Source organism: Silurus meridionalis, chromosome 15 (assembly GCF_014805685.1).
Source record: "Silurus meridionalis isolate SWU-2019-XX chromosome 15, ASM1480568v1, whole genome shotgun sequence".
Classification (NCBI taxonomy): Eukaryota; Metazoa; Chordata; class Actinopteri; order Siluriformes; family Siluridae; genus Silurus; species Silurus meridionalis.
Genome location: NC_060898.1, coordinates 14,328,031 through 14,349,322, shown reverse-complemented (window position 1 = coordinate 14,349,322; position 21,292 = coordinate 14,328,031). Strand labels below are relative to the sequence as shown.

General features: G+C 40.3%; 2 protein-coding genes across 2 annotated transcripts; both read right to left on the bottom strand.

The window, feature by feature from the left end:
• Positions 1–3,408: 3,408 nt before the first annotated feature.
• Positions 3,409–4,621, bottom strand: LOC124398233. The gene is made up of 3 exons (XM_046868320.1): positions 4,475–4,621; positions 4,070–4,352; positions 3,409–3,933 (listed from the first exon to the last, which is right to left on the bottom strand). The coding sequence occupies exons 1-3, from the start codon at positions 4,603–4,605 to the stop codon at positions 3,409–3,411; spliced, it is 939 nt and encodes a 312-aa protein (XP_046724276.1). The 5' UTR covers positions 4,606–4,621.
• Positions 4,622–7,745: 3,124 nt separating this feature from the next.
• Positions 7,746–12,033, bottom strand: LOC124398232 (sodium- and chloride-dependent betaine transporter-like). Its single transcript, XM_046868319.1, has 14 exons — positions 11,913–12,033; positions 11,694–11,828; positions 11,365–11,505; positions 10,525–10,618; positions 10,217–10,349; positions 9,933–10,067; positions 9,739–9,842; positions 9,506–9,630; positions 9,259–9,371; positions 9,027–9,164; positions 8,739–8,841; positions 8,553–8,653; positions 7,997–8,167; positions 7,746–7,844 (listed from the first exon to the last, which is right to left on the bottom strand). The coding sequence occupies exons 1-14, from the start codon at positions 12,031–12,033 to the stop codon at positions 7,746–7,748; spliced, it is 1,713 nt and encodes a 570-aa protein (XP_046724275.1).
• Positions 12,034–21,292: the final 9,259 nt, after the last annotated feature.

Below are 21,292 nucleotides of genomic sequence, written 5' to 3'. Positions count from 1 at the left end.
ATGTGTAGTAAGTACAAAACTCTAATTAATGCTTAACTCTTTATTCACTGTTTGAGTAAACCCTGTTATAGGATATAGTTATGCATACAGCCATGCTTTATGAATCCTTCTGAATTCCATGGTATTGCGCCATCGACCTGGTGCCAGGTGCCAAGCTGCCCAAAGGTCGGGTGTACTCATTGTCTGTCCCAGAGCATGCAGCGATGGAGGGCTACATCCAGGAAGCCTTAAGGTAGGGCTTCATCATGCCATCCTCTTCCCAGCTTTTCTCCAGCTTCTTTTTCTTGGAGAAGAAGGGCGGAGGCCTCCGGGCATGTATTGTTTATTGCAATCTTCACTCACAGATCACACCACTCCCGTACCCACTCCCTCTGGACCCTGCCGCTCTTGAGGATCTCCGTGGAGCACAGGTTTTCACCAAGTTGGACCTCCAAAGTGCCTACAACTTGGTGCGCATCCGCAAGGGCGACGAGTAAAAGATGCCCTTCATCACCCCCTCAGGGCACTATAAGTACCGAATCATGCCGTATGGACTGTCAATTTCACCCGCGGTGTTCCAGACTTTCATGAACGAGGTGTTTTGGCCGTTCCTCCACCAGTTCATCGTCTACATTGATGACATCCTCATCTTCTCCTGAGACCCTACGGAACATTGTGTCCACGTCACACAAGTCGTAGAACGATTACAGGAACACCAGCTCTACCTGAATCGGGAGAAATGTGAGTTCCACCGGTCCAGGGTACAGTTACAGACAATACACAGCAATGTGAGTAAATGTGTGCGTCCCTTTTTAAAAACCTCCTGCTTGGAACTAAGACGAGTTTGCAATTAGTTCTCAGGAAGAGGCTTCTGGAAACTGCAGTCCAATAGGACACAGTCTTGGTGGTCATGGCGCACTCTGGTGGAAAGTGGGAGGAATGACAGGGACTGGAGACATCCCAACTGTTAGCACTTACAATGTCCTACAATCAAGCAAGAACCATTTTGTATGAGGATGGAGATCAAAGTGTCCATAAAAAAAAATTTGCCATTTATTGTCGGTTATCTCGGTGCAGCCGCAGAAGAACTCGCGAAAGTGGCGGAAAAATCAAGTCTTACAGATGCTACAGGTGTTGTATACTGGTGAATCTCTGCTGTTAGTTAGTGCACATATGCCTTTTGTTGTTAAATGTTATGCGATGAACGGGAGGCGAAAGTAGAAGCGCGGCGCTGAACAGCACACGGGAGAACGTGGGATAAGCAGCAAAAGCATAGAATGAACACCGGCAGGATCGGGGGATCCGCGATGCGCTTTGGGAAGAAAAGAGCAGCCGTTGAGAGAGTGCCGGTGGGAAGGCACGTACCGGGATACGCATGCGCGATAATAACGACCGCCATTAACCAACATATACCAACAATAACGGACGGTGAGAGTGTGGAAGTTTAAATAGGAGCTGGTGATGATGCTAAACGAGCACCATATGTGCGCGATTGAAGCCGGGAGCTTCAGAGAAAGCGGACGAGAAAAGCACCTTCCACGCCGAAGGGGGCGCCGAAGGGGGCGTGGCTGGTGGATTCCTGACAGTTAACAAACATGTACTGTATGTATTTTTATAACATGCCTTCATCAAACAAATCGCGGCAACGCTGTTGTGTAAAAATCCCCTCCAAAACACGTGCATGCACATTCTCATTTATTAACGCACATCATGTACATAAAGAAATTTTTTAATAAAAAAATGTTTTTTTTAATGTTTTTTTTATGGATTGAATTTGAATAAATTTTTAATCATTTAAAAATATAATTGAGAAAATATACAAAACAATGGGCAAAATACAAGATTTAAAATTTTTCTTTTATTATATGGGTGTTTTAAAAAGTTATACCAAATAAAATATCATGATAAATTATTTAAAGCCACAGTAATTTTTGTTTTATTTAATACAAAAAAAAAGAAAGTAAACCACTTTAAAATGTACTATAATATGAAAATATTTGGGTTAAATTTGGGTGGTAGGTAACATTAAACGCTTTGTGATGGGCCAAATCACATGATGCAGTCTTTGTTAATTAGCTTTATCAGCATGCTTACAAATATTTTATCTATTACATGCTGTAGTTTATCTTTTTGTCAGCTCACAAAACTGAGGTTTATAACTGGATGTGTGGCTCAGAGGACTCATCATAGTTGTCCCTACAAATACAGGTAACTATCGCACAAACTTAAAACATTCTGACTGTTTTTTCAACCTGTACATTTTTACAGATGCTGTGCTGCTCGACCTTAACAAATACCCAAAAATATTGTCTGACAGAAAGTCAACGACTGAAACACCTGACGATTAGGGACAGGTTTTGTAAATAAAGTAATTGAAAATATAAAGAACATTACAATGAGATATGCATTGAATTGCTGTGTGTTTGTACCATTTGGTCTTTCAAGTACAAACATTTTACCCAGTGAATGCTTTTTTATTATTCTGTTAATATTGTCTTAATTGATATATAGTGTCCACTATACAAGGCCATGTATGTGTATGTTCTAACATAAGAATGAGTATATTAATGTAACTGCTGTCAGAGTTGTTATTATAGAAAATAAATGAACATCTATTTAATCAAGATCAGTGCTGCTGTAAAAGTGAAATTATAGCACAAGTGGGATTAAGGACGAATAAACACACACACACACACACACACACACACACACACACACGCACACACGTAGTGCAATGACACACAGTGTGTTCTTTTTTCATAACTGAAATTGCATGCAAATTCTTTCATCATATTACAGTTTTTCTCAAATGCTAAAACACATTTCACAAACGTTTCTTCCATGTTCCCCAATGTCTAAACCCAACACCCTTTTCTAAAGCTACATAAACACAACCACACCTTCTCACTTTAAAACTCAAACTTTCACACCAAAATAGCAGCTCGAAGCTTTTAAAATGTAAACACTATACACATCATTACACACTACAGCAAAACAATTGAAAACACAATGCTCAATTTGTGAGAAGGTTCTTTGTTTCATAACTGCCAATGCATATTGTTGAAACTTTACAGTAATGGATGTTCATAGATCTCTGCAGAGGATGAGGCATTTAGATTTGAGAGCTTCATATAAAGAGTATAAATTTATAGTAAATTCTGCATGTACACTACTGTAACACAACTCAATGCAAAAACAGAATCTATTGCACACAACAGTACTCTTGAAAACATGATCAGGGTGTGAAGTTTTTTTATTTACTTTATTCACACCACACACACACACCACAATCACTGTGCGGCATCATGTCGCTGAGCTGCATCGGGCCACATCACCTCATCCACATCGCAGGCTATATTGTCTCTTGCCAGGCACCGCGGAAAACGCCTGGAATGGCGAATCCATCCTTGGAAGGCCTCCACTGGGATGTCAACACAGGCCAGCTCCATTGCCCTTAGGAGGTTCTCTAGTGTATGGTTGTCTGTCATAAACCTTCCATCTCCATGATGAGAAGAACTCCTCTATAGGGTTCAGGAAAGGGGAGTAGGGTGGCAGACAGACGTTTAAAAAGTGGTTACTGTTGGTGGTGAACCACTCTCTGATTTGGTTTGTTTTGTGGAAGCGTACATTGTCCCAAATGATCACATAAATTTGATGTGCGGGCCCAGGATGGTGTTGTTGGCGGTCCAGGAGGATGTCTTTTAGCTCATATAGGAAGGTGAGGAGACGTTGGGTGTTGTAAGACCCAAGGACAGCATGCCGGTGGACAAGCCCCTCCAAACCCATGGCCGCACAAAGAGTAATATTACCCCCCCGTTGGCCAGGAACCTCAGTGATGGCTCTTTGGCCAATAATGTTACGGCCTCTTTGCCTTCGTTTCTGCAGGTTGAAGCCAGCCTCATCCAGAAAGAGGTACTCATGAGGTCTGGCCATCGTGTCCAACTGTAATATCCCCTGTGAAAATGTGAAAGTGCACAGGTGTTCAGAACAACAGTCAATCAGGTAGCACAGTATTGTCCAGAAGTAATGTAGGCCACTGAGCAACACGGTATGTCCACTAACTGTACTGTGAACATGGATGTATACTTACTTGCACATACTCGTAACGTAGGTCTTTGTGTCGCGCAGAGTTGCGCTCAAAGGGAACCCTATAGACCTGTTTCATCCGCATCTTTTGTCGCCGGAGAACTCGGTCTATTGTGGCCAAGCTGACATAATCAATGCTCTCAAAGTTGACATTATCGGCAATGACTTTGTCTCTGATCTCCCAGAGTCTGATAAGGTTGTTCTCACGAACCATATCCACAAAGAGGGTTTCTTGTGCCGCAGTAAATATGGCAACCCTTCCACCTCTATGTGGCATTCTTTCAACTCTAAAGAAAGAAACATGTGTTGTCAGTTTTACAATACAGTAACAACTGATTTGAAACCAATAGACTACTTTCACAGGCTTGTACAATTGTATTGTGACAAAGAAAGCAATAGAGTACAATACCTGTTATGTTGTCTGAATGCCCTGATAATGGTGGCCACGGTGAACCTACTCAGGTTTGGACGGACTCGTAGTCCTGCTTCAGCCATTGTCATGCCATGGACAATGACATGGTCAATGACTGTTGCTCGCATCTCGTCCGTAATGATGGTGCGAGGTTCTCTTGCTCTCCCTCTTGGACCTTCTCCTCTCCCTTGTTGGCCTGCTCCTCTTCCTCCTCTGATTTGAACTCCTCTCCCTTGTTGGCCTGCTCCTCTTCCTCCTCTGATTTGAACTCCTCTTCCTCGTTGGCCTGCTCCTCTTCCTCCACTGATTTGACCTACTCTTCCACGTTGGCCTGCTCCTCTTCTTCCATGGCCAGCTCTTCTTCCTCCTCTGACTCGAATTCCTCTTCCCCTGACTCTGCCTTCATCCATTGTGTTTGTTTGGAATCTTCAGCAAACTGTGCACTCTGAACTTGCTTTTGTACATGTGGTCACAGCATTAGCAACAAGTGTCTTCAATTTTGAGTCGTTGTGTGTAATGAATGACGCCAGGTGTGTTCATTGTGTTCAAATATTGCTGACTGTGGCAAGCATTTTGCATCACATGAGCTTTCATTTGAGAATATGAGCAGAGTTCTTTTGCAACTTGTGTTTTAGCAAAGAAAAATGTGTTAAGATTTATGAAAACGGAGGATTGTGTTTTGTGAACTGTGTCTTCATGTGAAATGTGTTTTATGATATTGGAAAATGATGGCTAGATTTAGTAAATGTGTTTAGACAACTGGTCATTTGGTTTAGAGGATTGGCTTTTGTGTTTTAGCATTTGAGAAAAACTGTAAAACAGGAATATGAAAATGCTAAATAAAGCATGCGTAAGCTTCTAATGTTGTAAAATAATGTTGTATTCACTACTTATATGCACATTAATGCATGTCTTACATAATTTGGAAAAATGTAACAATATATAAGACGTAAGTTTAAACACAAATGTATGTTTAGATGGCCATGGTGATTTGATTTGAGCGGCCAGTGGAGGCTGGGGGTCAGAATATTTTAGTTTATTATTAAGTTTTTTATTTTTTACATTTATGGAATTAGGTCAAGGAGAAGAAAGGAGCACACACTGTACAGTATCTACACAGTAAGAACAACAGTCATTTTGGCTTTTATATTTTAGAGTTACAGTCTAACTGTGCTGCAAATTCACTACTCTGACTCATGTTAATTACATATAAAATGCAATGATTTGCATGTTATATGTAAATAACATGCAAATCATTGCATCATTCAATAATCTTTCTGACCAAGTTTATCACATAAAGGCTTTTTTTGCATGATTTATTCTTAAAATATTTTTACAATACCAGTATGGAACTGAATTGCTGGATATTATAAAATGGTAAAATACTGTTTGTGATTTTGGATTACATTTTTCTATAGCTCAGATTTAATCATGAAGAGGATTGGGACAAACCTGAAGGTTTGCATTTTATATTTTACTCATTTGCAACAACAATTTGTACTTTATTTTTGGTTGCACACCTATTTTTGTTTCACCTTTTGATTAACCAAAATATAAAACCAAATATTAAAAGAAGATGAAGGGATTATTATTATTATTACATATTTGTTATTACTCTTTACATTTACATTATTTTGTACACACTGTCTCTGTTTCCTCTTGTATACTGTGTATCTATACATCTATACATCTATCTTTCATTTATTATATAAATGACTAACTTTTGTACTACTTTTAACTTCTACTACTAAATTCTAGCTAACTAGAATTTTTATTAAATGCATGGCTTTTTTTATCCACTAATAGTTGCATTTACTTGTCATCATATTTGTATTACGATATCAGATATATAGTTGCAACTTAATAAATGTTAAACGAATCTCCTTACAGAAAACAAATTTTTTTTTAAACGGCTTTTGAAATATATTAATCAAATTGTTGCTCTAAAACCAATAAAGCAGAGCATAATACAAACCTGTGATTTGTGTTGTGTGTGTCAGAGCTGCTAAATTTTAATCATCTCTTGTTGAAAGAATAATGTTTTTTGTCTTAAGAGTATTTGTTTCAGTAATATAGTAACAAAATTGTTGTATACTGTTGTATTATATTGTTTTTTTGTGGTGTGTGGTTTATGTGTGCAGGTGCCATTCTGACCCTCCAGTCCAGGGCTTAGCCGTACTCCAGTTAACTAAAGCTGTGCCCACTTCCTGTAGATGATGTCACTAGGAGGCGACCTATAAAGTCAGGGTGGTAGTGGTAATCGGGAGCTTGTTTAACCTCACCTATAACCTTTAATGCTCACTTTGTTCTTTTGTTATTCTGTTCCGTGCTTTGTGATTTACCGTTACTAACTTAGGCCCGTTCTGTCTCAGAGTTTGCCCTGTCCTGTTCTGACCTTGCTTAGCTTATTGTAAATACTGGCTATATTATACATTTATAATATATGTACATCCGTGTGTTGTCTTGTTTACCGGCAGTAGGTGTTTGGCTGCCATTTCTATTGGGTGTAAGTTAGGGAATTGTTTTCTTTTGGGTTTGTTTGTAGGTGACTTAGTGTTTGTAAAAAAGTGTTTTTTGTTTATTATGAAGTCTATCCCGAAGCTGTATTATACATTTTACTATTTTCCTGCTGTAATTAGATACCCGATGTTTGTGTTCCATTCTTCATCACTCAAAATACCAAATACACTCAGATCCACCTATTATCCACCACCCCATGCATTTAATCACACTGTGTGCCCCAACCTAAACTGGGACGTAACAATACGCATCAGTGCTGAATTCTCCTTAGGCTACTTATCTGCATTTCAGGCTATATTTTATTCATTTAATTAAAAAAATTATTATTCAAATGTATATATTTTGTAACACACTACCTCGATAAGTGCTTCAATGCTGAATCAATGCTGGCCCTGATTTTAGCCAAAGTATAGTGATATTAATAGTATTTAATAAGATTTATATGTAATTAAATTAGGAAAGACTGTGTGTTTTTGTTTTTCTTCATGTCTAAGTTACTTCCTTGGTGTTTGTCTGTATACATATGGCAAAAAGATAAGATGCAGTTAGTAACAATTCAAGTGGGATTAATGATGTAAAAAAAAATGACAACAACAAGCATATGCAGTAAGCATAACTACACACACACACACACACACACACACACACACACACACATTATATATATATATATATATATATATATATATATATATATATATATATATAAAATGTCTTCTGATCTGATGCACTGAAGAACATATGATCATCATATTTCTGTCATTAGAGTCTCACTGATCTGCATCTGTGCTCTTTGCATTCCAGTCATCGGGAGTTTTTTATCTGGAGTACACAGAGTTTTAAAGCGCTGTTCAGAAGAAAAAAAAACATGATACATTTTGTTTTCACTTGTTATGCAATCAATAAGTTATACACAGAAGCCGAAGAGAGAAAATATCAACTATGAAATATGTTATGCTATGTAATGCTATGAAGCATCTTTGTATATTCTTTGTCTACCTGCTTAAGTGATCCTGAGTGGGTGCATAGCTTCACCAAACCCCATGTAATGACCAGTACAGGTGAAAATGTGGTCATGAGCCATCCAAGACCATAAGCCCAGTTTGGATAAACGTAAACATTGTTATACATGAGGGGCTTGTATTTTGACAGGTAAAAAATGAAAGCTCCCTAAAAAAAAGGAAAGGTTGTGTGATGTTCATAATGATGAAGATGATATAAAAATAAATATTTTCTCAGAGCAGCACATCCAAAACTGTGTCCCCTTATACCACAGCAGTTTGTCAATGATAATATTGCTGTATTTAAAAATAAACATTGTAGACTTTTTGGAAAAAATGCCAGAGCTTTTCTTTTTACCAGCCTCTCTTTTTCAGTTATTAATTTGTGTCCAATGTTACAGCTTTTTATCTGATGTTTAGACATTTTTATAAACAAAATTTATATAAGTCTCCTTGCCAACATTTCTACAAATTTGTCATAAAAATAAAAAGATAACATATTACAATATAAACCTGTTATCTGCTTATAGTCTGAGTCAAATATAATAACTTACAAGGCACATCAGTGGTGTGAAATAACGCCAGCAGTATTTGAAAAATGCACACGGTGGTTGATCACACATGTCCTCAATGACAGCAAACATGCGTTCAGCTCCTGATTTTTCAAAATATGTAGTTTTTACTATATAACGTTTACTGTATTTAGAAAAGACTTATATGTAATAGACAATAGCACATACCAAAAATCCAGCCAATTACAAGAGTTTCAATTAGACACATAAAAAGTAAGCAAGCGCCACTACTTCCATAATAGTCAATAAGCTGAAAGATGTAGACTCCTCCCTAGCAAAAAAACAAATAGAAAATGAAAACATTATCTCTGTGTCTTAAATCATAAAAAACACTTACAATAAGTTTGCTATAATTAAAAAAATGAAAAACTTTGCCAGTTTATTATGTATCCCAACGTTTTATTAAGTACACCTATTACTTATTTTATATAGTGTGTATACTGTGTATAGTATTACCTGAGTTGTCATTAGAATTTGAAAGCAAAAGCAGCCAGTGCAGAAGAAAAAAAGGAAAATCTCTCTCCTGTAAGGCCTCCGCAGCACGTTGGGAAACATATCAATTGCTGAAGATGTTATCAGCTCAAGTCCAACAAACTAAACAAATGTAAAAGTGTTTCGGGTTTTTCCCCCAATGGCATCCAAGAAGCAGGCAAAATTGTAAAAAATTCAAAGCCAAGCATCTTCCTACCTGTGTATCCAGGCCCAATAAAATTAGCATGATGAAGAAACAGACTGACCACAGTTGTGGCAGAGGCATCATGGCTACTGCCTGAGGGTAGGTTATGAATGCCAGACCTGGACCTTTATTAAGAAACATGCTACATATATTTGTGTGCTTATTCAAATGCTTTTTATATATTAATTGTGATACTAGGGATTCTTTAGTATATATACACTGTACACACTTTGTATTTAATAAAATGCATACAATCCACCTGGCTTTGCTGCATCTTCAATGTCAACTCCCAACTTCTCTGCCATGAACCCAAGAACAGAAAAGACCACAAATCCAGCTATGAAACTAGTGCAGCTATTGAGCACACACAACCAAATGCTGTATCTACAAGACATGAGAAATATACAGTACAGTACAGTATTTTTGTTATTATTTAGCATAAGCAATATATGCAACGCACTTCCATCATTGTTTTATTTACTCGGTGCTTACCTATAGCAGTTAGTTTTGTAACTATTGTAACTTCCAAGAACAGTTAAGCTACCAGTCGCCAAACTGTAGGAGAAAAAAATCTGAGTCCCCGCATCAATCCAAACCTATATGATGTTTAAATAAAGCAGAAATACTTATTTTTGTATGCTGTATACAATCTTTGATTATACAGAATGTGTCTTGTCTTAACTAACCTGTGGGTCCATCAGGCGTGAAGGTTGTGGATACAAGTAATACTTTATACCAGTCAGTGCACCAGGTAAAGTTAGCCCTCTCAACAGCAGCAAGAACAACATAACATATGGAAAGGTGGCTGTAAAATACACTGCCTGTCAAAATATACAGGATATCATATAAGTTATAGTCACACTTCTACAATGATGTTTATAAGCCTTTTTTTTATCATTCACTTTGCAAAATAGTTATTATTTTGTTTTCCGGTGAGTTTGATGCAAATATTTTCAAACCAAAATCTGACCTTTCCAGTTGACTTGACCCCTTTCCAGATGCAGAAGTAACAGGCTGCCCAACTCACCAGTAAACAGAGAAAAATCTCCCAGTTCAAATTACCCAGTATCTCCATACCTGGGGATATGTTCAGCACTCTTCCCCTTGAAGTCAGCAAAAAAAATGTTAGTGAAATAGATATCTGTATGATATACTTTATATATATATATATATATATATATATATATATATATATATATATATATATATATATATATATATATATATATATATATTTATTTATTTATTTATTTTTAATAGTTTTTATAATTAACATACTCCCAGAATTCAATGACTGAAGAAATGCTAAAATTTCCATGAGTGCTGTTGGGAATCATATTAGTCTGGTTTGATGTGAGTTCTACACAGTTCACTAATAGAGAGAGAAGAATAAAACATGAGGTATACAAAAAAGTACATCATTACATATTAAAATGCTAAACAAATGTTAAATGGCAGTGTTTCAATTATATTTGGCTATCAGTTGGAAAGTTTATTAAAGACCTAATGATGTGGAAAAAACCACTCAATTATTATTACTTACACACATAACCCAATCAGATTAAAAATATAAATATAAAGCCATCTGTGAAGGGTGAAGGTAAAAGAAAATGTCTGGGTATCAGACACATACTGGACAGCCTTAGATAGACTAGACTCTGAGAGTTAAAATGATTTTGGGCAGTAGGTGATTTTTCGAACTGTCAAAAGATTTGTCTCAAGTCTAATAAAGAAAATTCATACAAATAAAAAAACCTGCTAGAAAGTTCACTTTATTACTATATTGAATTATTTTGCTCCACTCTCTATTTTCAGCTGTCTTTTGCTCTAATTCTCCTTATTCTTCACTCAGTCATAGATAGAAAATCTTCATACCTTTCCATGTTTAAAGAAAAAAAAAGGCTTACTATTTGCTTATTGTGTTGTGTTTTGTTTAAATTCAAATTTTAATCTGAAAATAAGTGTTTTGCTAACAGACAGAATGTGACGCTTCGAAAGTTTCATTTATTAACCATGCATACACATTTTGAACAGCTATGCAAAATCATAAGTGAAAACTATGAATAAAAAAAATAATAAAAAATAAAAATAAAAACATTTTAAAACCAATTACTATACCTGTGTTCCAAAGATTGCCACAAGTGGTCCATGGTAACTGGGAGCTTAAAGATTTAATGAAGTAGAAAAGAGCCCAAGCCAAGAGCATATTATAGCAAATGCAGCTGTAAAATGAAATTATATAGGCTCCATGTCCAAAACCTGCCAAGAATAATTCATTTTAAAGTTGTACTACATTGGCAAATATATGATAAATGTTAACCCTGTAACTAAGCTTAAATTTTATTTGTCAGACATATACTTTATTAGCAATTAATATTATTACAATATTTATATTTATTATTATTCTATCTCCATTCTTTGCTGAATAGATTCACTACATTAATTACCTTCTGCTAATGGACAGAGTCTCCCCCAAAGTAATGCTGGACTTTGTTTTGTATACTGACCAATACAAATGTCCAACAAAAAAAGAGGCACACCGCAAGTCACAGCAAACAGAAAGTAAGGTATCAGGAAGGCCCCTAAACGAACAAATTAGGTACATAAAACTTATGTTGCCTCATTCTCATTACTGAGATCATATTGTCTCTTATTCAGGTCGTTACCTCCTCCATTTTTGAAACACAGGTATGGAAATCTCCAGACGTTTCCCAGACCAACAATATTTCCTGCCACAGCCAGTAGAAACTCCAATTTATTGCTCCATTGTCCTCTTTCATTAAGCATTTTATTTCCAGCTGTTTCTCTCTCTATTTCTCCCATTTTTTACTCGACTTAGTCATAGACCATCAGAAAACTCAAATGTTTTAAATGTTTGAACATACAAAGCCAAAAAGTATACTATTTGCATATTATTTTTATTATCTGCCAGACAATGCAAAAATTATTTAAAACGTATTCTGGGAACAAAGATGTTTGCCAATAATCAGACTGTGGAGCTTTATGAGACCTGGAGACTACAACTACAAAAACGAGTGTGAAGTAACAAGTAACACAAGTACAATATGAATAAAGCGTTGACAGCAGAACAAGACTAAGTAAAAAAGTACACACAGATGACAATAAGAATGTCTCAAAGAATTATCCATAAAATTAACTAATCACAAAGCCTGTTAAAGCCTGTCCATATATTAGATTTAAGTTCTCCTTACTATAATTCTTATTGTATGTCAAAAGCTTGATCATTAGGGGAAAAAAAAGTTTAAAGGAAAAAAACCCACAGAAAAGTGCATTATTATAAGTAATAATAGCACAGTACAGTAGTTATTTTTTTTTTATTGTTGAAATTATTAAAGTGAAGCTGATCGTTACCATTTTGAAGCTCCGGCAATTCAATTTGCATGTACAGACAGCATCTCTAGTCAATTGATGTGCCATAGTAGATGGGGACTCTCCCACAGACCTTGCGCAGAGTGGCCACTCATGACTGCTCCCCACCCCGAGAGAAACGCATCTATTGTTAGCACAATGCGACGACCATGGACTCTCAGCACGGGGGGGCCTTGAGATAAGAACCCGAGATGACTCCAAACATCGCACGTAGGCATTGCCGGGTGACCTTGATCTTACGAAAGGGATTGCCCTTCTATATGAACCCATGGGCTCTGAGCCACCACTGAAGGGGTCTCATGTAGAAGAGGCCAAGTGGAATGACATTGGACGCTGTTGCAATGAACCCAAGCAGACTCTGAAACTGCCTGACAGTGAGTGACTGTCCTTCTATACCCTTAATGACAGCAGTAAGTATGGACGCAATGCAGGCAGGGGAAAGCTGCATACGCAAATTTGGCGATTCCCATATGACGCCGAGATAGGTGGTTCTCTGTGATGGAAAAAGCACCCTTCTTTCCTTCATGTGAGCGAGAACAACATCTTGATCGAGCTAATATCAACCAATCGTTGATATAGTTGACAATGTGGATGCCCTGAAGTCTCAGCGGAGCCAGAGCCGCATCGACACATTTCGTGACTATGCAGGTGATAAGGCAAGGCAGAGTGGAAGGATCCAATATTGGTACGCTCTGACCCCAAAAGCAAACTTCTGGAACTTCCTGTGAGAAGGGAGGATGGGTACATGAAAGTACATATTCTTTAGATCTACCATGACAAACCAGTCGTCTGATCTGATCTGAGACCCAACCTGCTTGAGGGTCAGCATTTTGAACCGGACCCTCATCAGAGAGCAGTTTAGCTGACGTAGATCTAGAATAGGACGGAACCCACCATCCATTTTGGGAACTATGAAGTACCAGCCGATTCCATGACAAGAGCCTGCTTGCTTCCCACCAGAGTGGGATAGAGCCCATTGAACCGGGGTGGCTGAGACATGACACCAGTGGGAGGTGCTGGGTTGTGATTGGGGCTGCGTGGGAGGTACTGCTGGAACGACGCTGATTGTTTCTTTGCTTCCTGAAACCTTTCAACTACCGAACTAACAGAGTCACCAAAAAGGCCTGAGGTCAAGAGTGAGGCTTCTAGCAGCACGGCTTTGTCAACAAAGAAATTTTTGACAGGGTGAGCCACAGATGTCTCTTTGTTGTTGTCAGGGCAGCCATAGACCAGCCAATGGGCTGAGCGGTCTTCTTAGTGGCTCATAGGGCCAAGCCTGCCGTACGGCGAAGCTCTTGTATCTGGCTGCCCATGATGTCTCCCACATCCAGCTCCCACAGCAGGTTGGCTTAGTATGCCTGTAACACTGCCATGGTGTCCAGACATCCAGTGGCCTGACCTGCTGAGGTGTAAGCATTCCGCACCAGCGCTGACGTAGTACGCATAGCCGCAATGTTGTTGGAATACACCGCAGTCCTGGGGCTAAAGGGGCGAGCAGAGAAGGGCCCAGGACCAGGAACTTAACACCCATGTGTGCAGGTCAGGAAAAAGTAGCAAACCCATATGTGGAGGCTGTGTCGGGAGCAAAAAACGCTTGTCGAGCTTACTGGATAGGGGCTTAATGCTCATCAACTGGCCAAGTTATATCCAGCTTCTGAACAGCACATGTCACAACCTCCAGGAGCTCCTCGCTATCGGGTTCGCAAGAAAATTGCGGGACCAGAACCCTCTTCAAAGAGTGCCCACTGGGAGCATTATGATTGCATGGGCATGCGAGCGCAGTGCTAACATTTGGCTCCCTTGAGAACTGACTAAGCATGCTCCGTTCCCAAACAAGCCACACAAAGGCTGTGTGTATCCCCCCTGTGATATATCGGGGGCAGGGAGGGACACATGGCTGAAAAGTATGCTTGGTTTTCATCTTTGACTTCATTTTAATTTTTTTTGACAGACAAACAAACAACATAAAATTTACACAGAATTGTATTATTTTTTTACATTTAAACAGAAGCTGGGCCGGCTTCACTCCATGTGCGTTTTATACCTCCTGTTCGTGACATCACCGCACTGATGACAGCCTGCCTCCAATTTTTTTTTTGCACACATTATTCAGAGCATGGACAACATGGCCGCGTTCCCAAAGCTTTCTAAGGCAGCTCGAGTTCCCAAAAGGGAACTTTGGGGTTCTGAAGCCAATGAAATTAGGTAGTGCTAATCCACCTTAAACCTTTTTGGAGAAATTCCTTCCGAATACTAGGTGTTTTTCCACCCAATTAAATGATGAGATCAGACTGTCTAGTTTCTGAAAAAAGGATTTATGAAACAAATACATTTTACATTGAAACAAATACAAGAGCCATGGTTAAATGTTAATTTTTACACAATTAATTCGTCCTGCAAGTTTTAACTTTATTTAAAGAAGCAAAGTCAAAGGTTAGAAGAGCCCTGTGTAATATTTATCCCTAAGTATGTAAAACCTGATACAGAAAACTGGAAGGGTATATCATTCTTCGAAATATGGAGGCCCTTATTGTTTATGGGGAAACAAAATTGAATTTATAACCTGACAATGATCCAAATTGATTCAATAACTTGTGGAATACCTATGATCAGATCCAAAAGGTACAACAGCATATCATCGGCATATAAAGATACATATGTTTTATGTCCCTACTGTTAATGGCAGTAAAATATAATTTTATACTCATATGCAAATATAATTAAAATGAGATCAAATGTCAACTGTGAAATATCTTAATTAACTTTGGTTCATCTGTTTTAATTGCCCTGAGCGGTTGTATTGTTTCACCAAACCGCATGTAATTACAAGCTCTGATATCATTAGCGATCCAAGAACATAGCCCAAGACTAAATATCTGTGTAAACCCTGTTACAACAAAAGAGCTGATACATAAACAAGCAAAAAAAAAAGAAAGGTAGCTGAAGTTAAAGAAAAGTCTAAATCTGAGTTTAAGAATCTGACTGAAGATACTGTTGCTAATGATAGTAACAGAAAGAAGGAGAATAAAAAATATTACAATAGGAATCTTTTTAAGTATTTGTCAGATTTACCCTGAGCCATTTATCATACATTTCCTCAATGACATCAGATATGTGATTAGACATAAAATCAGAAAATATGATCATCAGTCCTAATAATCAATTAAGTAAAGATTCTTAATTAATTTTCAACAGCAGTGATCTAATATTAGCACGATTGTAACGAGTTATAGAATAATTTTTATAAACTTTTTCTAATACATAATCCTGTCTATAGCAACAGCTCATTCACAGGGACTTGCTTCACCTAATTTAAGACTTTTAATTATTGCATTGAAAACATATTGTTGTTTAACAAAAAAGCATATATTGGTATTGTGAAGTTCTCTGTAAGCAGGTGGTTATTTAACACATGCCACCTGGGAGAACAGAGCAGTAGTCTTTGTCTTGTTATAATGTTGGTGAATTTTTTACCACAATTTCTTAAAATATACTTTTCATTACATTTTGCAAAGTACAAAATGTAAATGTCTATCTCTGCATTTGAAGAAGTAGGAGTAAAACAGAGTACATGTGCGTAAATGGGAGGGAGGGCAGTGGAGTGGTGCGGTTGCAGGGAGAAGAGGTGGAGAAGGTGGAGGAGTTCATTTACCTGGGTTCAACAGTGCAAAGTAATAGAGAGTGTGTTAGAGATGTGAAGAAAAGAGTGCAGGCAGGGTGGCGTGGGTGGAGAAGAGTGACAGGAATGATTTGTGATAGAAGAGTATCTGCAAGTGTGAAAGGGAAAGTTTTTAAGACTGTGGTGAGACCTGTAATGTTGTATGTTTTAGAGACAGTGGCATTGAATAAAAGGCAGGAGGTGAAGATGTTGAGGTTTTAATTTGGAGTGACAAGAATGGACAGGATTAGAAATCATTTTATTAGAGATCCAGTGCATGTAGGATGTTGAAAATGCTGAAAACTAGTTCAACCATCAAAAGTTAGCTAGCTAACGATAGTCTTATGTTATAACTTTAACTCACGCCTATGGCAACTACATAGTAACCTACATAGTTACATGGGTATTGATTTATGAGATGTGAGTGCAATTCTTTATACCGTATTTTTTGGACTATAAGCCGCTACTTTTTTCACACGTTTTGAACCCCGTGGCTTAAACAACGAAGCGGCTAATTTATGGATTTTTCCTGGGTTTTTCCCGGTTTCACAAACTTCAAGCCAAAAAACTGAGCGACATACCATTAGACCAATGAAATTTCCGAACGGAAACGGAAAAACACACCTCACCTGTGTTCTGAGCTGCACGGCTTCGGGAGAAAAACTTCCACCGGTGGCACACGACGATGACAAAAGATAATCTCCTCAGTAAAATACAGTGGTACTGTCAGCGAACACCCTGCTTCTTCTTCCGTGCGCGCCCCGCCCATCCGGAGCTCCTCGCCATCATACTGATTTCAAACACCTGTCCCTCGTTATGCACACAGTTATATAAGCACCTCACTCGCTCCACTTCAGCGTCTGTTATTGTCTTTGTTGGACTTTGTGTGTTTGCTCTGCTGAAGTTTTTTATTAAACTCTGTTTGCTGGTGATTCGGCTTCCGCCTCCATCACGTCCCATGGTGCTCCCGGCAGCGTTCTCTGGAGAAGCTTCTGAATGCCGCGTCTTCCTGCTTCAGGTGAACTTATATATCGAAGCGCAACCACAGCAATTTTCCACTAAACGATCAAAGGTGGCTTTTCTCATCTCTCTCCTCTCCAGGAGAGCGCTGGCTTGGGCGCAGTCACTGTGGGACGCTCCTACACTCAGTTTACCGCGAACTTCCTGAAAGTTTTTTGCGCCGCCTCCAGAGTCCTTACCACGGCCGACCAGCTGCTCAGCTTATGTCAGGGGAATGACAGCATCACGGACTACAGCCTCTGTTTTTGTACCCTGGCGGCATCCAGTGGCTGGAACGAATCCGGAGATTAAACAGGCAATGGCGGTGCATGAGGACACAGTGGGATTGGAGAGCTTTATACAAAGATCCATTGGGCTCTCCCAGTGCTTGGCAGCATGTCAACCAACTTCACCTCGACCAGAAGCTTTGGAAGGTGCAACGGCTCAAACCAATGCAAGTGGGGTTTACAAGGGCTGTCTAGGAGAAGGAGGAATTGTCGCCTGGCCACTGGGAGGTGCCTAAACTGCGGTCACAGGGGCACTCCGTCACTCAGTGCCCCACGCGCCCTGCTCGTGCTGTGGAGTTACCAACCGAAATTTCACCACTATCCAAGCTGACCGTGTCTCTTATAACCCCCGCTTTCTCTATTTCTCTGCGAGCACTAGTTGACTCCAGCTCGGTGGGGAACTTCATCTCCCAGGCCTGCCTCGACCGCTTACGCCTCCCCCAAAAGAGGGGCTCCCAGGACCTAGCAATTCAAACCATCCAGTGATGCCCGCTGGGTGAGGGTTGGGTGAAGTACTGCACGCCACAAGTGACGCTACAAGTGGGGCTATTTTATCGAGAGGAGATCCGGTTCCTGGTCCTTGAGTTCCACCGTCAGCGTGATCATGGGGAGACCATGGTTACAAAGACATGCACTGAGGTGTTCCTGGGATCCCTGTGACATCCTGGAGTGGAGTCCCCACTGTAAGGAGCACTGTCTCTCCCAACTTTTGACGCGGGTCCCGGGGGCTGTGATAGGCGCCACCCGGGTGGAGAAAGCCACGACACCCTATCCAGGATGTACAGACCGGACGAACCCAGTGACCCAGAACCTATACTTCCTCCTGCACTCATCATGGGGCCCATCATCTGGGAGATTGACCGGGAGATATGCACAGCAGCACGCCAAGAGGCCACTCCTGTGGGGTGCCCAGAGGGGCTTACCTTCGTCCCGACCTCCAGCTGGCACAGGCTCATAAGGTCTGTCCACGAGGGACTGGGCACGGGTCACCCAGGGGAGAAATGGATGGTCCAGCTAATCAAAGCACGATACTGGTGGCCAGGAATGATGAAGGAAGTCACGTACTACGTGCAGGAGTGTCCCATCTGTGCTGTGTCCAAGGTCCCGCGCCACCTGCCTGTGGGCAAGCTGATGCCACTCCCCGTCCCTCAGCGCCCCTGGTCCCACCGGGGAATCGACTTTGTGACGGATCTGCCCAGGTCGGAGGGCCACACCTGCATCCTGAGAACCTATTGTGGCCAGGATCAAGGGGAGTGGTGTTGGTTCCTGCCATGGGCGGAGTATGCTCAGAACTCGCTTCGCCAGGACTCTACAGGACTCACCCCGTTTCAGTGTGCTGGGGTTTCAGCCACCCCTGTTTCCCTGGTCAGATGAGCCAAGCTATGTGCCCTCAGTGGATTTGTGGTCCTGGGAGAGCAGTCGGGTTTAGGAATCGGCACACAACCAGCTGCGTCAGGCCCTCCGCAACACCCGCCGACACGCTGACGCACGGCGGCTGGACTCTCCACGCTTCCGTCCCGGGGACCTGGTGTGGCTGTCCACCAAGGACTTAACGCTAAAGCTGCCATGCCGCAAGCTGCGCCCCCAGTTCATTGGGCCCTTTAGAATTGCCGACCAGGTCAACGAAGTGTCCTAAGGCTAGAACTGCATGCACCCTACCTTCCATGTGTCCTTGCTCAAACCTTGTGCCTCTCCTGTCTCTCGCCCCCCAGGTGGCCCCGCTGCGCCCACCCAGCCAGAGGTCGTGGACCAGCCCGGGGTCTATGTTTTGGGGGAGGTTCTGGATTCCAGAAGGTGCAGGTGACGCCTCCAGTACTTGGTGGACTGGAGTTCCATGCCTCGCATCCACGCCGCCCGGCGCCCCGGACAAGGGGCCGGCCTCGTCGCTGGGTCAGGGCGTCTGGTGCCACACCTGGGGGAGGGGGTGGTGTCAGGGAGCACCCTTTCTTTTTGCCCGTGCACGCCCCGCCCATCCAGAGCTCCTCGCCTTTATACTGATTTCACACACCTGTCCCTCATTACGCACACACTTATATAAACACCTCACTCGCTCCACTCCAGCGTCCGTTATTGTCTTTGTTAGACTTTGTGTGTTTGCTCTGCTGAAGTTTTTCATTAAACTCGGTTTGCTGGTGATTCGGCTTCCGCCTCCATCACTCCCGCCAAACAGGTAACTTGACCACCGAGTTTAATTCGTTCCGTGGACTAGCTCGTATCTCAATTTGCTCGCACATCAAATCAGTTTTCCATATTAAAAATACTTTAAATGGCATTAATCCGTTCCAAACCTCATAATGACACCCCATTTTTGTGTTTCATGTTATTAAATTGGAAAATACATTTCTAAATAACAAATCTTGTATAGAAACATAATAGAAAGAGTATGTAAAGATATAATGTGTTATTCAGTGTATTTTTCTTGGAGATGAGACGACTTGAGCTAATGAAAACCCCGGTGGTGTGTGTGTGTGTGTGTGTGTGTGTGTGTGTGTGTGTGTGTGTGTGTGTGTGTGTGGAGGGGGGTAGAGGCGATAAGCGGAGGCGGAGGGAAAACTCATTTTTTTACTATCAGTCCTGTACACTACGTATCCCTAAATTTTTACTTTTTCTTCTTTGCTTATCTTAATTTTCGTCACAATCTTCGCTTTCTGGCTTCGCCATCTAGCAGCGGCGTCACAAGCTCGTACCTCAATTTTTTGCTCGCAAAAAAAAAGAAAAGTGACCGCTCTTACCTCGGAAAACTCATACATTAATGCACTCGTAGGTGAAGGTACCACTGTAGATGTGAAAGGAAGGAGGAAGACAGTGACTTACTTGGTCGGCTACTGTTTAGATACAAGCCGTTGTAGCGCGTTGAGTCTGGGTGAAGGGAGAGCTCACTAACACTCCAGTTGCAAATGAAATCATGTAAGCACAGACAGGTTTCCAAAACTTGTGCTTTTTTATTTTTCTTGGCAACAGCGTTATGGGTTAGTCAAAGAAACTTAGAAATGAGCATCAGAAAATAAAAAGGACATATTCTTCGGTCTCCACACACGCAGTAATACCGGAAGAATGCAGTGGCAGGCTATTCCCAAAATATCGCTATGCTCCTAGAAAGCGCAACATATTGCATTTAGTGTCTTTTGTTAAAGGCTCTGTAAAGTTCATTAGTTTCAGTGTAGACACCTGCGGCTTATAGACAGGTGCGGCTTGTTAAAAATAAAAGTCTTTGTCAAATTCAGTGGGTGCGGCTTATATAAGGGTGCGCTTTATAATCTGGAAATTACGGTACAAAACATTTAAATGAGAGATCTATTTCATCATCTGCTTTTTCATATAATTAGAATTGTGGCTACACATCTGCAATGCTCTGCATTCTGTATTAAGCATCTGGGTGGTCTGGGAGATAATCATGTGTGCAGTGGTGAATGTGTATGCTGAATTTTCAGCATTAATTTACAGTGTAAATGGTGGAAATATTAACAACATGCATGTATTGTAGATAGAATATTGGTAGAGCTATTAAGATTAATTTTCTTGAACCATGTGCATGTCTGGTTTTATTTTTTCAGACATACAAATATCTTATATAAAATGTATCTTATATTTATGGGTTTATTGAAGGCAGTAGCATTTGCATTTGGCCTAGAGAATATGCCCTTGAACTGATTTATGTGTTAAGTTGAAAATGCCACGTCATATTTATATTTACAATTGAACATAGAAAACT

Bases quoted from the DNA above. Each gene is read 5' to 3' on its own strand.
- LOC124398233 (XM_046868320.1), bottom strand. From the start codon at position 4,605: ATGCGAGCAACAGTCATTGACCATGTCATTGTCCATGGCATGACAATG. The intron at 4,353-4,474 runs GTATTGTACTCT...TTCTTTCTTTAG, and splicing joins GCATTCAGACAACATAACAG to AGTTGAAAGAATGCCACATA. The intron at 3,934-4,069 runs GTAAGTATACAT...ACATTTTCACAG, and splicing joins TACGTTACGAGTATGTGCAA to GGGATATTACAGTTGGACAC.
- LOC124398232 (XM_046868319.1), bottom strand. From the start codon at position 12,033: ATGCTTAATGAAAGAGGACAATGGAGCAATAAATTGGAGTTTCTACTG. The intron at 11,506-11,693 runs GTAATTAATGTA...TATTCTTGGCAG, and splicing joins ACTCTGTCCATTAGCAGAAG to GTTTTGGACATGGAGCCTAT. The intron at 9,165-9,258 runs GTAGGAAGATGC...ACATTTGTTTAG, and splicing joins TATTGGGCCTGGATACACAG to TTTGTTGGACTTGAGCTGAT.